The 15,820-nt window shown below is 43.7% G+C and overlaps 1 protein-coding gene across 1 annotated transcript in view; it reads left to right on the forward strand.

Annotated features, from left to right (window-relative positions):
- Positions 1-15,820, forward strand: part of vps13c (vacuolar protein sorting 13 homolog C) — a gene marked incomplete in the record, with an annotated part of 92,945 nt that overhangs the window by 43,065 nt on the left and 34,060 nt on the right. The window contains 10 exon segments of the mRNA XM_036210710.1: positions 2,580-2,746; positions 3,794-4,035; positions 4,293-4,516; positions 6,196-6,288; positions 8,211-8,444; positions 8,543-8,674; positions 8,776-8,865; positions 14,316-14,471; positions 14,593-14,857; positions 14,943-15,103. Coding sequence (XP_036066603.1) covers positions 2,580-2,746; positions 3,794-4,035; positions 4,293-4,516; positions 6,196-6,288; positions 8,211-8,444; positions 8,543-8,674; positions 8,776-8,865; positions 14,316-14,471; positions 14,593-14,857; positions 14,943-15,103 — 1,764 coding nt within the window.

A 15,820-nucleotide genomic window follows, 5' to 3' on the forward strand; every position in this document is an offset into this window, starting at 1 on the left:
CCAGGTGCAATTTGAAGTCCAAATACTGTTGGGTGTTCTTAGCTGGTCGATTCAGCGCTTTGCTGTCAGACTTGTACTGGATCCAAGCTTTTGTGATGGCAACATCAAAGAAATGTGTCTTCACACGAGATGTCCACTTGTTTGTCCTGGTTGACATGCGGTAGAAGCTCAGCATTCGGTCAAAGAGGTCAATGCCACCCATGTTGTCATTATATTCCCTGAGGACTTCTGGCCGTCTCACCTGGACATGAGTTTTGTCTTTGTTGGACCATCTGCTACAGATATCCTCTGGATCTTTACCGTAGACAGTGGAGGCCATCAGAACTGGTTTATTATCAAACCATTTTGTCACTGCCAGCTCAGGTTCCCTCCGGACCAACATCACTGAAGCTCCTCTTCCTTCTTTTCTCAGCTGCTTATCTCCTGGCAGCTGGCATTGCTTTGGAACCTTGTTCTTCATGATAGTTCCAGTTGCTGGAAGACCCTTTGAGAGCAAAGCATCCATGAGGTTGACCGTTGTGAAAAATCTATCAAAGAACACGAGTTCCTGTGGAAACTGACTCGACCATTCGTAAGACCGCTGCAGCTCCGACTCCCAGTCTTTGGCCACTGAATGTGTTCTTGCCCTGATAGACCTCAAAATCCAGGACCAGACCGTTTGGTGAAGAAAGCACAAAAACCTTTAGGCCAGTAGGGTTTGGCTTTCCTGGCACATACTGTCTTACTGGGCAGCGGCCTGTGAACGGGATAATTTGCTCATCAATGCACACTTGTCCCCCCTTGGAAGACTGAGACAACCTTGCCTCACACGATCAAGCAATGGTCTGACTTTCCAAAGAATATCTGACTCCTTTGCCTCTTCAGCTACATCCAGGTCATTTACAATCTTAAGTTAGCTCCACAGCTTGTAGAGCCTATCCCTTGTCATTTTCCTGCTAATGACTGGCACTTTAGTCTTTTTAGCCCAAAACATTTTGACTCTGGGATAGCCAAGGCAAGCCATGTGTATTGATATGCCAAAGAAGATCTTGATTTCTTGGGCAGTGGTTTTCAGTGAAACTCCAGTAGTTTGCAGCTGTCTTTGATTTGTAAAATCTGCCAGATCCTCGAAAATGTTGTTATCAATGTACTGTGAAAAGTACTGGATTGGACTCCAATATTCATGGACTTTCGGGTCATCTTGATGGGCAGGACGTTCAGGTATCACAGGTGTGAATCTTTTGTAAAAAAAATAAAATAAAAATATTCAAGTTGATAAAATAAATAATTCATTTTTTTCCACATCCATTTAGATGAATGCAATAATTTGAATTTCATGGATATGAGATGACTATTGAAGAACTTTCTAAGTGTACTTTTTAAAGTAACTTGCATATTTTTAACAGCATTTACACAAAGTACAAATACTACAAAGTTCTAACATGGTCATAAAATGTAAGCCATTAAACTGAAACTAAATAAAACATACAAGTTAGTCCTGGCCCACAGAGCACGCCGACTTTCCTGCTCCTCCTCTGACTCTGACTCATCAGATTCTCCAGAATCATCATCTTCTTCATCTTCACCTATCACAGGCTGAATCTCATCCTCCTCATCATTTTCATCATCTGAAAGCTCCAAATCTGAATTTCCTTCTACTATCTGGTATAGGATCCTCTCTGCTTCACTTCTTTCTCCTAAAATAATGGGCAGCCATTAAATACATTAAAATGGTACTGGTGTCCACTACAGTTGACATTCATAAAATGCCTACTGTTTCACAACAGAAAATATCAAACTGTTTTTAAATGTAAAAATATTCTTCTTAACATGTTTATGACCAAGAATATATACACTTCTCATGGTAAAAAAAGCAATAGATGCAGAATATTTGACTTACTTTTCAGCTTTCCATAAATGTGGTTGCTTGTATGGCAGCCATCTTGTTAGAGGAAAAAAGTAAAGTTCCCAGCATGCAAACTCATCACATGACATATCAATGGAAAGCTAAGGATGTCCTCTACAGGGTACTATAGGACTTAGAAGGTTATCTACAAATACTTAAGAAATATACAGGTAAACAAAATGTCCATTATAAAGGACATAAATGAATGGCCGGGTCTCAGGAGGTTAAAGTCACAATTTCAATTTTCTCCAATTTTTTTGCTGTCTGCAAAGACCTGATAGGTCCAAGTGTTGGAACTAGTTTTTCATGTTATAGGACATGAAGCTGTAACAGTAAAATATTCTTTGAGTGTTAAGATTTGAGACTACATTTTTGAACAGATCTCAAACTAGACTTGGACCTCAAGGCAAACACTTGGGATTTGACTTAGACTTGTCAGCATGTCTGCCTTGTTCTGCTGCTCCTGCACTGATGTCATGTCTGCTCTACCTGTTCAGAAGAGTCGGAGAAGCCGAACGACTGCAGTGAAGAGGAGGAGGCTCTGGGGACTGTCAAGTTCAGCCTCAGCATCGAGTCTCTTGGTCTGATTCTCTATAGCAATGACCCTGAACAGGTTGGTTTGTAGAGCAGCACTCCTGGTCTCTAAAGTCTGAGTCCATTTGGCCAAAATCTGAAGCTTGTTGTTTCTTTGCAGCCGTTGGAGCAGCAGCACCAGCAGGAACGCAGACTCGGGGAGCTTACGCTCCACCTGCTACGAGTTTCAGGTAACATCCAATCTAACAGGAACCTGGAGGTCAGCATCATTTTGACCAACTGCACGCTGGACGACCTCAGGGCCGGCATGGAAAGGGTCACTACAAGGTATGCAGCCCGTGATCCTCCACAAGGTTATAGCTTAGAGAAAATGTGACTCAGAAGAGCAAGGTAGTATGGTGAGAGCTTTTTCAAACAGGCTTTTTCACTGGCACGACTCCTCTGGTCCCAGATCCCAGGCTCTGGCCCCAGATCCCAGGCTCTGGGACCTCTCTGTGTGGAGTTTGCCTGCTCTCCTTGAGCATGCTTGGGTTTTCTCCAGGCACTCTGGCTTCCTCCACAGTCCAAAAACATGCTTCACTGGTTGACTGATTTCTCTCATTTTTGCTAAGTGTTACTGTGAGTGTGTATGGGTGTGGGCCCTGTGACAGGCTGGAAACCTGTCCAGGTGTACGCCGCCTTCACACCACAGTAGCCAGGTTAGGCTCTGCCAGCCCCTTGACTGACCGACCGACCAGCCTGGCAAAATCTGCGCGGTTGGAGCTTCACTGGTCTCCCCACACTTAAATTGTGAGAAAATCAACCTCACAGGAAGCAGCCTTCAGCTTAAAACCTTTGGCCTCAGCGCTAACCTTCCATTATTTCGCTGGAGCGGGTGGAATTTATGATCTTTTAACGTATGTCAGTGGTGATACTGTCAGAGACTTCAGCTTCTCTGTCTTTGACAAACTCAAATGTTTGATGGTTTTATTTCTCAGGTTGCAGATTTATTTCATGATTGTTGAAAGTGTGAAAGTTAAAAGACTTCTTTGGTCAGATCCTGACAGTTTGCAGTAACTTGCTGATAGCTGGTTATTTGTCTTCAAGTGAATTTGGAAAAATAAATAAAAGCAATGAAATCATACAAAGGAAAACCATTTTATTAAAAATCAGTGTGACACTTCAATTTGAAGCTTGAAAAAAGCTTCTTCTTTACTTTTCTAACGTGTTCTTTATAACCTTTTACCTGTTGACAGTGATTCAGGCAGTGGTCTGGGATTGGGTGGTCCTGAAAAGATCTTTTTCGATTGAGTCAAACACTTCAATGTATGGATTTCCTTGTAGGAGCTTCTGTTTCAGGGAGAAAGACAGCTGATGGTGCAGTCTTTTCTGCAGGATGGTTCGACGGAGACAAGAGGACATCTCAGAGCCCATGATTGACGTGACGTACCGGCAGGCTCCAGCAGAGAAGGAGCTGGTGCTCATCCTCCAGAAGCTGTACCTGTGTGCCAGCGTGGAGTTCCTGATGGCTGTCACTGATTTCTTCCTTCAAGCTTTGCCCCAAACGTCCTCATCCGCCTCACCCAATAGACAACCAGTGAAGCAAACCACTGAACAGAAAGTGGAAACCAAGACAGGTAAAACCTGAGGACATCAAAGTGTCCCTGATAACTTTCAGTTTTCCTCCTCTCATCAATTTTTAACAGCAATTTCTGTAGAGGTAGTTTATTTTTCTGAGGAGGATTGTCATATTCTATCTGCATTGTATGAAGGTAAAATCCTGAACACCAGTGAAAGTGTGAAAACACTGGCTTTTGTCTTGTGGCCCCTCTGAGAAGCAGAGCGCTGACCCCTGACTCACATCAGACAGACTGTGTTTGTCCTGTCTCTGCAGCCTCGGCGGCGAGGACTCGGGTGCAGGTGGTGATCCTGGACCCAGAGGTGGTTTTTGTGGCCAGTCTGATGAAAGCTGACACCCCCGCCCTAGTGGTGTCTTTCCAGAGTGACTTTAGTCTGCAGGTGGAGGACAACACCCAGAGTGTCCGAGCCAGTCTGAGTGGACTGAAGGTTCTGGCCTGCCCATTTATTCCAAACCAGCAGGATAAAGCCATCACCACTGTAAGATCACGACTTCACACAACGCTCACACATGCAACTTTGTTTGGCCTTTTAGGAGGGGGGGCTTTTTATTTATTTCAAGATTGGTGTCATTATGCCTTTAACTGCAATTCATTAACTGCAGTTGTCACCTTTGTTTTTGAAAAGCGTCTTTGTCACTGTGTCACCGGTCTCACCTTCAACACAGAGCTCAGAGAGTGTTTGTTTATCCTCAAGCACTCTGGGGGTTTTGGGTTTTACACAATATATGATGTATCACTCCCAACCCAATGTTATCTTGCGATTATTTCTAACTATAATTTTGACAAAATATATTTTTATGGAGAGTAAAATATTGAAAATTATTTAAGGATTAAGTTGATTTATTCTGGAATAATATTCCTGCATTTTTATTATTCATAATTATGTTTAAAAGATACAGTGGGAAAATTCTTCTTTTTGAGGTTTAAAATGCATTTTACTGTTCATTCCTCACTATAAAGAACCCCAAAAAGGTATTTGCATTTCTGAGTAATCCTCTAAAAACCTGCACTGTCTGCAGCAGCCCCTCCCATACCCACAAAAACAAGCAGGTGGAAACGTGCTGACGTAAGATCGATGCCAACAGCTCCCTCCAGGAAGAGTCTGCTCTGACAGCTCCGCCCCCAGACTACGACAAAAACACACCCACCTTCTCCACTGAGCTGTGGCAGGAGATAACTACCTTCCTGTACCAGGAACCGCTCTTGGACACATTTTTTAAATGTAATCTCGCTTCGTTTCCAATCGGACTGGACAGTCTGAATATGAAACAAACCGAGAGCGGAACAACTGAACCAACACGACCACCGTAGCCGACAGTCACCTGATGTAAACACGGTAGAAATGAGGTGATCGGTGATCCACAGACAAATGTAGAGCATTAGAATTTCATGTTAGAACAAAAGGAAATTATTGGTCCAACTGTTTACTTGTTAGAACGTTTATTTTACTTCTGTGTATTCAAACGGGCCACAAAAATGACTCACATTTCATAATTTGTTTTTTTGTGTTCCAAAGGTAATATATGATCATATATATGGATATAGTTTACCCTGAAAGGCTGAGGAAAATCATGGTAGGGCCCCTTTAAAGTTTTAAAAAATGTAGTTTTAGAGTCTTCAATGAATGTTTATCCTGTTCAGCCCGTGAGCTAAGGTGGAATAGGTGCAGACATGGTGGATTCAAGTCTATGAATATATTTAGAAAATACCATTTTCATGACGGTTGTTTTGTTTTTATCCATCCATCACACTTTAAAAGTCAGACGCTGAAGTTAGCAATGCCAAAGTTTTTCAGTGTGTTGCAAAATTATTGGATTGTGACACAATATCACCAGATTCTCGAAATCCAATAATTCAGAATTTGATCGGGCCCCAAAAAAACCTGATGGGGACATTTTCAGCTGCCCCTCTGGCTAGATACGACTGTTTGCAGTTCTGTGGATTCAGTGGAAACATTGCTGAAGCTGCTGGGATTATTTTATGTCCAGGTGGGAAGAATTCAGTTCTGTCAATTCTTTCATATTGAAAGTAAAAGTAAAATAACTTTTTTCAAATCTTAAGAGTTGAGGGTTTGGAAAAATAGCATTAAACATAATCCATAGACTACCCTGAAAGCTATCGGCATGTGTCCTCATTTTGGACGTTTCCGTCCAACAGGTGCTGAGGCCCTGCTCTGTCATCATGGAAACCAAAACACACCCCAACGGGCCACTGCTAGGCTCTGTGAGAGTGGAGGAAATCATCATCAAGGTTGGTTTGCTTGTTGTTCTGTCAGACGGGTACAACAGTGAGAGGGTGATCAAACTCAGAAAAACTACAAAAAAATGGACTTTCACAATTTCAGCTCTTTTAATGACATTTCTTATCATTTTTATCCTGATGATATTCAGCTTTATGTGTCTTTTAAACCTCAGGACATTTTTAAAACACAGATTTTACGCAGGTGTCTGGATTCGGTCAAGAGTTGGATGAATGACAACTTTCTCCGACTAAATGAAGCTAAAACTGAAGTCCTCGTTTGTGCTCCTGACAAATACCACCAGTCCAGTGGATTGGTCCACTTGCCTCTTTTATCAGGCCTTCTGTTACAATCCTCCGGGTAACTCTAGACCCACTTTTATCTCTCGACTCTCTCGTCAGTACACTTGTTCGTTCTTGTTTTTATCATTTAAAAACATTGCTAAACTGAGTCCAGTTGTATTGTGCTCTGAGATGGAGATGTTCATTCATGCTTTTATTTCTTCTCATCTTGATTATTGTAACTCCATCTTCACACGTCTCAGTAAAAAATCTTTAGAACTGCTTCAGGTTGTCCAGAATGCTGCTGCAAGGCTTTGAACCAAGTCTTCCAAGTTTTCTCACGTCACCCTGTTGTTAATCCAGCTGCACTGGCTCCCCAGCCGCTTCAGAGTACAGTTTAAAATCCTGGTTTTAACATGCAGTTTTTAATTACCAGACACCGGTCTACATAAAGGACCTGATGCAGCCGTCCACTCCCAGCAGGTCCCTGAGATCATGTGACCAGGACCTGCTGGTGGTTAAAAGAGCTCTCTGGAGAGAAATACTAAAAAGAATCTTTCTTTCGTTCTTTCATTAGGGTTTGTTCATTTAAGGTCTTCAAATTTGGGGGTTATACTTTATATCCCACAAAAGCTTATTTAATCAAAAAACAGCCCTACATTATTCCAAGCCTAAAAGAAAATTAATAAACATATAAAATATAAATTTTGTTGCTGAAATTGCTGTAACAACAAATGAAAAGTATTGACGTTTCTAGCTTTTCCTAATTTATAACTCAGCCATATTGTAAAATATATGTAAGAATGACCTGAGACAGACTGGAGACCTGTCCAGGGTGTACCCCGCCTTCAACCATCAGTAGCCGGGATAGGCTCCAGCACCCCCGCGACCCCGAAAGGGAAGAAGCGGACAAGAAAATGAATGAATGTAAGAATGACAAAAAAAAAAGTTTTGACCGTTTGGCTTTAGTGAACATATTTGTGAGAAAGAGAATCAAGCTAAAAGAAAAGTGAACCTCCTCTCAGCTTTGAGTGCTGTTCACCTCTCATGCTACCAGGTTTGGTGGCTGGAATAGTGAGCAGCATGCAGAAGGCTTTTGTGCCTCTTTGGTCAACATTGAGACTGACTCGCAGCTCTCTGGCTGGGATCGCATCGCTGCTTCCTGCACACCTGGAATCTCCTTCGACATATTTTACAGAAAACTCATTTACTCTCAGATCATAGAACCCAAAAGCACTAACTGCAGAGAGGGAGATTGGTTTCCCTCATCTGTTTCTTTACTCTGACATAAATTCATCCATGTTTACCTTCAAAGACAGACTTAGGTGGTCATCAAAGGACTAAAGCTCATCTAGAAACGTGTCATTTGTGTAGTCTGTGTTATGACAGAACTGGTGTCATGTAACATGTGGGATAAGTTTTACCGTCATACACTTTGTTTCCATCCTCTGTTATAAGAGGTGGCAGACTATCTTCTCACCTATGACCTCAAGATAAAGTTGTCCTTGAAAACCAGAGCTTTGTCATGTAGTTGAATGAGAGAGCAGAGATGAAAGAACAGAAAACCTTTAAATATCTGCTTATAGTTTGTGCTGGAAACTGTGTCAGAGAGAAGATGAATAACCACGTGTCCCTGAACTCACCACGGACAGATCTCTCCAGTCATCCTCAACACTGTGATGACCATAACCGCTGCCATGACGGCAAAGCCACGAGTTGCTCAGGGTCAGGACCTGAAACCTGCTGTCACCGACCTGTGGGCTGCCAGGAACATCTACAACTGTGACTTCTGGTTTCTCGGGGTGGAGCACGCCACTGAAATGACGGAGAGCTTCAGAGAGCTGGATGCAAGTAAAGATGGAGAGAGTTTCACCGCACATGTCAAGGTACAGAGAGGAGCTCAGCTTGGAATGTTGGGAGAATGAGCTCAGAGTGATCTAACTATCAAAACAAAAGTCTCTGTTTTTTTGTGATTGATCCAAAGACCATCCAGGTGACTCTGGAATCGGGTTTGGGTCACCAGACTGTCCCCCTGCTGCTGGCTGAGTCCTCCTTCAACGGACTGGCCAGAAACTGGTCGTCTCTGCTGCACCTGAAGGCTGACATGACACTGGAGGTGGAGTGGGATCTGATGCAGATGCTGGTCCTGATGTCATGACCTCCTCTTCAACTGGATCTGTCTTAGTTTCTGTTCATGCATTTCTCCCTCTTCCACAGGTTAACTACTTTAACGAAGTCCATGCTGTGTGGGAGCCTCTGATTGAACGAGTCAGCGGTGGGCAGCGCAGGTGGAACCTGGAGATGGAGGTAAAGCTGATTTACATTTGCTTTTGTAACACACAATCACGTTCTCCCAGCTTTTGCAAAAAGTCCCCCTTTAACTGACAGCAAAGCAGTCAGAAAGGAGCATGTCTGCCTGGATGAATGCTGGAGCAGGAACTGTCCTGTTTGCTGGAGTTCCACTGAGCTGCTCTGCTGCATCAACAGAAACCACTGTAGGCCATGTAAAGTCATCTTTATGAGCTTTTAAGTGTGTTATGTTGTTATTTCCTCACTAAACACCCCAATGCAGTATCTTAAGCCATTCATGCATTTCTGAGTATTCCTCTAAAAACCTGCTCTCTGAGCACCAGCCCCTCCTCATCCTCAAAAACCAGTCCTCACATTGTGACATAGACGAGTGAGAACAGCCCCTTCCAGGAAGAGTCTGCTGTCGGCACCACCCCTGTCTGACACACATAATCTGTGGAGCTAGCGGCGATTTGCAAAATGCTTTTTTTATATGCACAATGTGGATATTCATCTTTGCAAAAGTTCAGATGTTGTTGGTTTTCGTGGGAGAAACACAGACATGCTGCTGAGGCCGGCTCTAGGGTGACGTCATGACATGGAGAGCACCCACAAGGAACAAAATCACGAGCGAAATGCAGCGTCTGTGGTAATGGCTGGATGAAGCCGAGTCTGGCTTCGAGCAGGTAGAGAGCTGGGCGGAGGAAGTGACTGCAGCGTCCAGCAGATTTCTTGGATCAGCACCGCTCACACCAGCTAAAACTAACCAACCTGGAATCACATACAAAAACACACGTCTTTGGGGTAGGAGAAGAAAAAGAGCGAGACTCAGTGGTCTTAGCAGTTTATGGAACACATTCTGAGGGGTCAACCGCATCTAACGGACGACCTGCATTTAAAAATTCAAATTCCTTAACCAGTAGACCCTGACCTGACCTGACCCCGACCCGAGGCCCCTTCAAGGCCAATCACTGAAATTTCTGGAGTACTTAACCAGAGATATGATCCTGAGAGAAGCTTGGAAGAAGAGCAAACTACAAATAGTCTCCAGAATAGTTTATTCTGTCCATGACTACCAGCAGAGATTATTAAAAAATGCAAGGAATACAACACCATTAAGAAAACACTCGAAAACAAAAGCATACGTTTCCAAACATCGTTTACCAATATAAAGATCCACTGGGAATCTGGCGCACGCACATACAACTCTGCCTCAGATGTCTACAGGGACAATGGATTACAGATTGAGGAACCAACTACACCTGAAGATGGGCATAGCACCCAGACACGACTTTCTAGAGCTGCTGGACTGGCAGTCCCCAGTTAACCGCAGCCCAGATGAAAAACAGAGAGCAGAAGAGAGAGATACAAGAGTTCCAGCAAGGCCCAACAGAGACGAACTGAACAGCTCTCCAACCTATGATCCATCTTCAGTCTGTCTGTGCGCGTCATGGATGTGAGAAAATGTTTTCTTATTATGATTATTTAGTTGTACTTGAAGGATGAAGAAGTCGTTCTCTCACTTAGATATTTTTTTTGTGCCCTCCCAATAGGGGAAGTTTTACCCTCGACCCATCAACAGGGTCGATGTTTGTTCCACAACAATCACAGACAGCGTCATGGAAGCAATGGTTGGAGGCTAAAATCAAGACAGTTTGGAGAGAAGTGAGTCAGTTGACAGAAGCCCAGAAAGGTGCAATGAAAAAGCAAGTGTCTAAAGAGATACAGCCACATGCCCACATACCTGAAGCACTGGGAATTGCCAAACAAAGGCTCCTGGCCTTGAGCAGCCGCCTAAAGAGGTACACTAGAGACAATGAAACCAGACAGATAAACAGGCTGTTCCCAAATCAACCTGCAAAAGTGTAAGCTCAGTGGGAGGGTCAAAACAGCAGAGCAGACCCACCAAGGCTGGAAACTGAACAGTTCTGGAAAAGTATATGGGAGAAAGAGACAGCACATAACAGCAATGCTCAATGGCTGGCCTCTCTAAGGAAAGAGCATAGCAACCTCCCTGAACTGAACCCAGTAACCATCACAGAGGCAGACATCCGAGAAAGAGTCTCAGGTATGAAGAACTGGACAGAACCGGGCCCTGACATGAAACACACCTACTGGCTTACCCTTCCTCTCTCTTTGGGGTCCAGATGACTCCACCCACATATTGATGTGTGATTCCTTCCATGACAAAGGTGGACAAAGGTGGACAGGATTTTATGTCTGCCATGGACATTAGTGAAACTCGAAAATCAAAGATAAAAAAAAGTTAAGCGCACTGTCTAGTAGGTGCCAGACGACCCCACTTTTAATGTAAACAAGCTAAGGAGAGTGGAAACTCACGGCACTCCATGAGCGTCTGGCAGCACAAATGAAGCAACTGCTAAGAGATGGGTCTCACCCTGAATGACTAACGGAAGGGCAAATGATCCTGATCCTGAAGGATCCCTCAAAGGGTGAAGTTCCACCCAACTTCCGGCCAGTAACTGTCCCTCCACAACATGGAAGCTCATGTCAGGCATCATTGCAACTAAAATACATAGGTACATGGATCAATTCATGAGAAACACACAGAAGGGCATAGATAGAGATTCCAGAGGAGCCAAACACCAACTCCCGGGTGACAGAACAGTCGCGCAAGACTGCAGGTTAAAACACACCAACCTGTGCACAGCCTGGATTGGTTACAAGAAAGCCTCAATGCCACACACCTGGATCGGTGAATGCTAGGACATGTACAACATCAACAGGACTCTAAGAGTCTTCATAGGAAACTCAATGAAGTTGTGGAAAAACACCCTTGAAACCAATGAAAAGCCAATTGCACAAGTGTCCATCAAATGTGGTATATACCAAGGTGATGCTCTGTCCCCACTGCTGTTCTGCAGAGGTCTGAACCCCCTCAGCCACATAATCAATAAGACTGGCTATGGATACCAACTCAGAAATGGGGCCACCATCAGTCACCTCCTCTACATGGATGACATCAAGCTACACGCTAAGACATTGAGTCCCTGATCCACACCACCAGGATCTGCAGTACTTACATTGGGATGTCATTCGGGCTTGAGAAATGCAGTCGGATGGAGACAAAGAGAGGCAAGGTAGTCCACACAGAAGGAGTCTCACTCCCAGAAGGAACAATAGCAGACATTGAGGACAGTTACAACTACCTCAGAATTACACAGGTAAATGGCAACCTGGAACAGGCAACAAGGAAAGCTGCAACAGCCAAATCCCTCCAACGAGAAAGGCAAGTCCTGAGAAGCCAGCTCAGTGGCAAGAACAAGACCTGGGCAATAGTTACACACTGCCAGTCATCACATACCCTGCAGGAATAATAACATGGCCAAAGGAAGAGATACAGACCACGGATGTTAAGACATGAGAGCTCTTCACCATACATGGAGGGTTCCATCCCAAATCCAGCACCCTGAGACTGTATGCTAGCTGCAAGGAAGGAGGCCGAGGACTAGTGAGGGTGGAAGCCACTACTCAGGATGAAACATCCTATATATATATATATATATATATATTAGAGCTGTCAGGCGATTAGAAATTTTAATCGCGATAATCGCACTGTCCATAGTTAACTTGCGATTGATCGCAAATTAATATGTGGCCTTTTTTTTAGGAAAACAATGTGTGCTTCGTGGAATTTAGCAGTTCTACATTATGAAAACAAGAATGGCAAAATTAATAGTTTTCATCAGAAATACTTTATTTTGTAACATTGTATTGAGATAAACTTTCTTAACAATAAAAGGCTGTAACATAAAATGCCTAACAAAAGCCCAAGTGCAAGTGAAGGGCATTTTAAATTCAAAACTTCAATCAACGTTCAGTAAAATAAAATAAAAAACATCAAAAATAACATTTCCATAACACTTTCATGTTCATTTTTTGTCAGGACCAAATCTTTTCCTCCTCTGCTGAACTACAGTAATAAATGAAATAGAGATTTATCATTTCCAATTAACTTTTGTTTTTTAAAACATTAAAGACTGAGAAAAGCGGGATACACTGTGGATAGTTTGACAGTCTGTTACTGCCGCCGCGTTCTCTGGCTGCAGCTCGATGCAGCGACGTGTCCAGCGGAGCTCACGCCATGAATATGCCGGCAGACAGACCGCTATGCTGGGGCTGGATCACGCTTAAACCTCCAGAACATTTAAAACGTCCCCCGGTGCGCTTGCTGTTCGGAACGTCGGGGGTCCGCAGCTCTCGGGACGCGGCGCCGGACGCGAGCCGGTACCACCAGACGTGGTACTGGACGCGAACCGGAGCCGGGTTAGAGTGCAGGAGCTCTCCAGGTCCTAGCGCCGGCCGGTTCTAGCTAGCAGCTCGGTGGTTGGAGACCCGCCCGTGATCTAGTGAGAGCAGCCGGTGAGTTAGGGGGCGATGAGGGACGCCTGCACGCGGTGTGGAAAGGTACGTATGAGAAAATCCGCGATTAATGCGTCAAAAAAAATTGTCGCGTCATGCACATATCAAATTAACGCGTTTTTAACGCGACAAATCTGACAGCCCTTATATTTTTTTAGAATCTTGCTCTATGTCTGGAAAGTGCTGAGATTTTCATTGTGTCGATCGCTCCTTGTGTAACAATTACAATAAAAGGATTCTGATTCTGAAAATGGAATACTTTTAAAATAAGACAGGCGCAAACATCACCCCCGTAACGTTTGTACAACTGCACAGTCCTTTTGTCCTGTCTTATTATTTTTAAGTATTTTGACTTATAAAAAAAAAAAAAACGCTTCGACAGTTCTTCCTCACCAAAAGCCACAGCCAACATTAACCCTTTAACACTAGAGCCTCCAGTGTTTATGTTCTTTGTGCTGCTTTTCTCCTTTAAAATCTACTGGAATTATCGTGTTAATGGTTGAAACGTAACAGTATGTTAAAGATCTTGTGCTTAAGCATCATAGGAGGCGCCTCAGGTGTTAAAGGCTTAAGTACATGATGGATTTTAGGATGCTCGGTGGCCCTATGGTATGGTGTCCACCACGATACTGGTAGGTCATGAGTTTAATCCACGGTCAAGTCATACCAGAGACCTTAAAAATGAGCTGCCTGAAATTTACCATTAAGAGGTTGGATTGGAGGGTTAGACCACCAAATAGTTCCACAGTGGAGCAGGGTCTACACCTCACTGCTCCCCCAGGAGATAGGTCACATGCAAAGAACAGATTTTACATACCGAGGTGCGTGACATCTAATGGAACTTTTATTTTTTATTTTTATCAAGCCGTAAATTCTTACCAGAGAAAAGACACAATCTCACAATGCAGAGCTGTGATTGAAAAAAAATCAAGGATAAGGATCTTCTCCCTGTTTGTACTGGTTCCTCCTGCTGATTTTTTTCTAAGAAGAATTTTTTTAGGATTTCATCAGAATTTTTATTTGATATCTGTGTGTGCATATACACTGTATCAGTGAAAGTGAACAGGGTCACATTGTCTGTGCAGGTGAAGAACCACCCAACAATGGACAAAAGTCCCGTTCATGGAGATGACTTCACAATTGTTCCTGAGCCACGCACCTTCATCAGTATCTGTTCCAAAGACACCATGAACATCACCATCTCCAAGTGCAGCATCAGCGTCTTCCAGAACCTGGCCAAGGTGAGCTCATCATGTCTTTTTTCTGTTTAGAGCCCACCATGTGGTGGTGACCTCACCCACTCCGTGAAGCTGCTTAAACCAGAAAGTAAAACTTAGCTTGTGTTGTTTGCGTTATTTGCAGGCATTTTCAGAGGGCACCTCCTCCACCTTTGACTTCACTATGAAGGAGAAGGCCTCCTTCACCATCAAGAATGCTCTTGGGATCCCTCTTATAGTTCAGCATGGCGCCAACTTGAGGGCAATGGGATCCTCTGTGCAGGGGAAGCTTCACGAGCTGCCGGTGGATCAGAGCATGGACCTGGAGCACACCAGAATCCAGATGTCCTCCAGAGGCAAACTGTCAGCTTTGCAGCGGCAGGAGAGCTCCCTGTTCAGCCTCACGATTGGTCAGTGTCCTGTCCACCTCTCTGCTCCTCTCAATGCTACACTCACATACAGCTGGTCAACCAGACTGTCTCTTTGAATCTGCAGTGCCTTCTGGGTACAGCGAAATCTCCAACATCTCGCTGGACAAACCCGGTCGCCGTCTCTGCAACATCCGCGGTCCGATGCTGCAGGAAGCAGTGTCTGTTCTGCTGCAGATCCAGGCTGCAGACGGCAACAAGGTCATGACTGTCCGTGCGCCACTGCAGGTGAGATTTAAGCTTTAGCTCGCTTTTTTACAAGCACACAGTGATAGATACATCCCTGCCCCACTCACCCCTAAAAGCTCAGTCACATGCACCCATACAGAGGTTTTGGGGCTGTCCAGGTCTTGTAGAGAGGATCTTAAGGGGAGTCCAGGTGTGTCTGTGTGGTCTACGACCCTGGTATCTTGTGTGGGCCACCTGTGTGCACCCCGTACAGCTTTGACCATCTCCCCCCACAAACAGCTTGTATCCCTGTAAGGCACATGTTGCAAAGTTGAAGCCCGGGAAATTCTATCCGGCCGTCCAGAACATTTAATTTTATTGTTATTATTGCCCCGATGTTATCTTGTGCTTATTTCTAACTTATATGATTTTGACAAAATATATTTTAAGTAGATTAGCAACAAGTCTTTAAATATATTATTGGGTTATGTTTTCATATTTTATAGTCTTTTTCCAAAAATTTTGAGTTTAGCTAATATTTTAGCAACATTCTAAAATTTTTGGCTAATTTGTTATCTACTGAGGTTTTTTATGCTAATTTAGAGTTTAGCTTATTTTTTAGCAATATGTTAACGTTTTTTGGCTAATTTGTTAACTACTTGGGGGGGGGGCTAATTTAGAGTTTAGCTTCTATTTTAGCAACAGGGTAATGTTTTTGACTAATTTAGTTTAAGGAGGAATTTTAGGTTATATTTTAGTTTAGCTTGAAGAGGATGA

This window comes from Oryzias melastigma, unplaced genomic scaffold (assembly GCF_002922805.2).
Source record: "Oryzias melastigma strain HK-1 unplaced genomic scaffold, ASM292280v2 sc00184, whole genome shotgun sequence".
Classification (NCBI taxonomy): domain Eukaryota; kingdom Metazoa; phylum Chordata; class Actinopteri; order Beloniformes; family Adrianichthyidae; genus Oryzias; species Oryzias melastigma.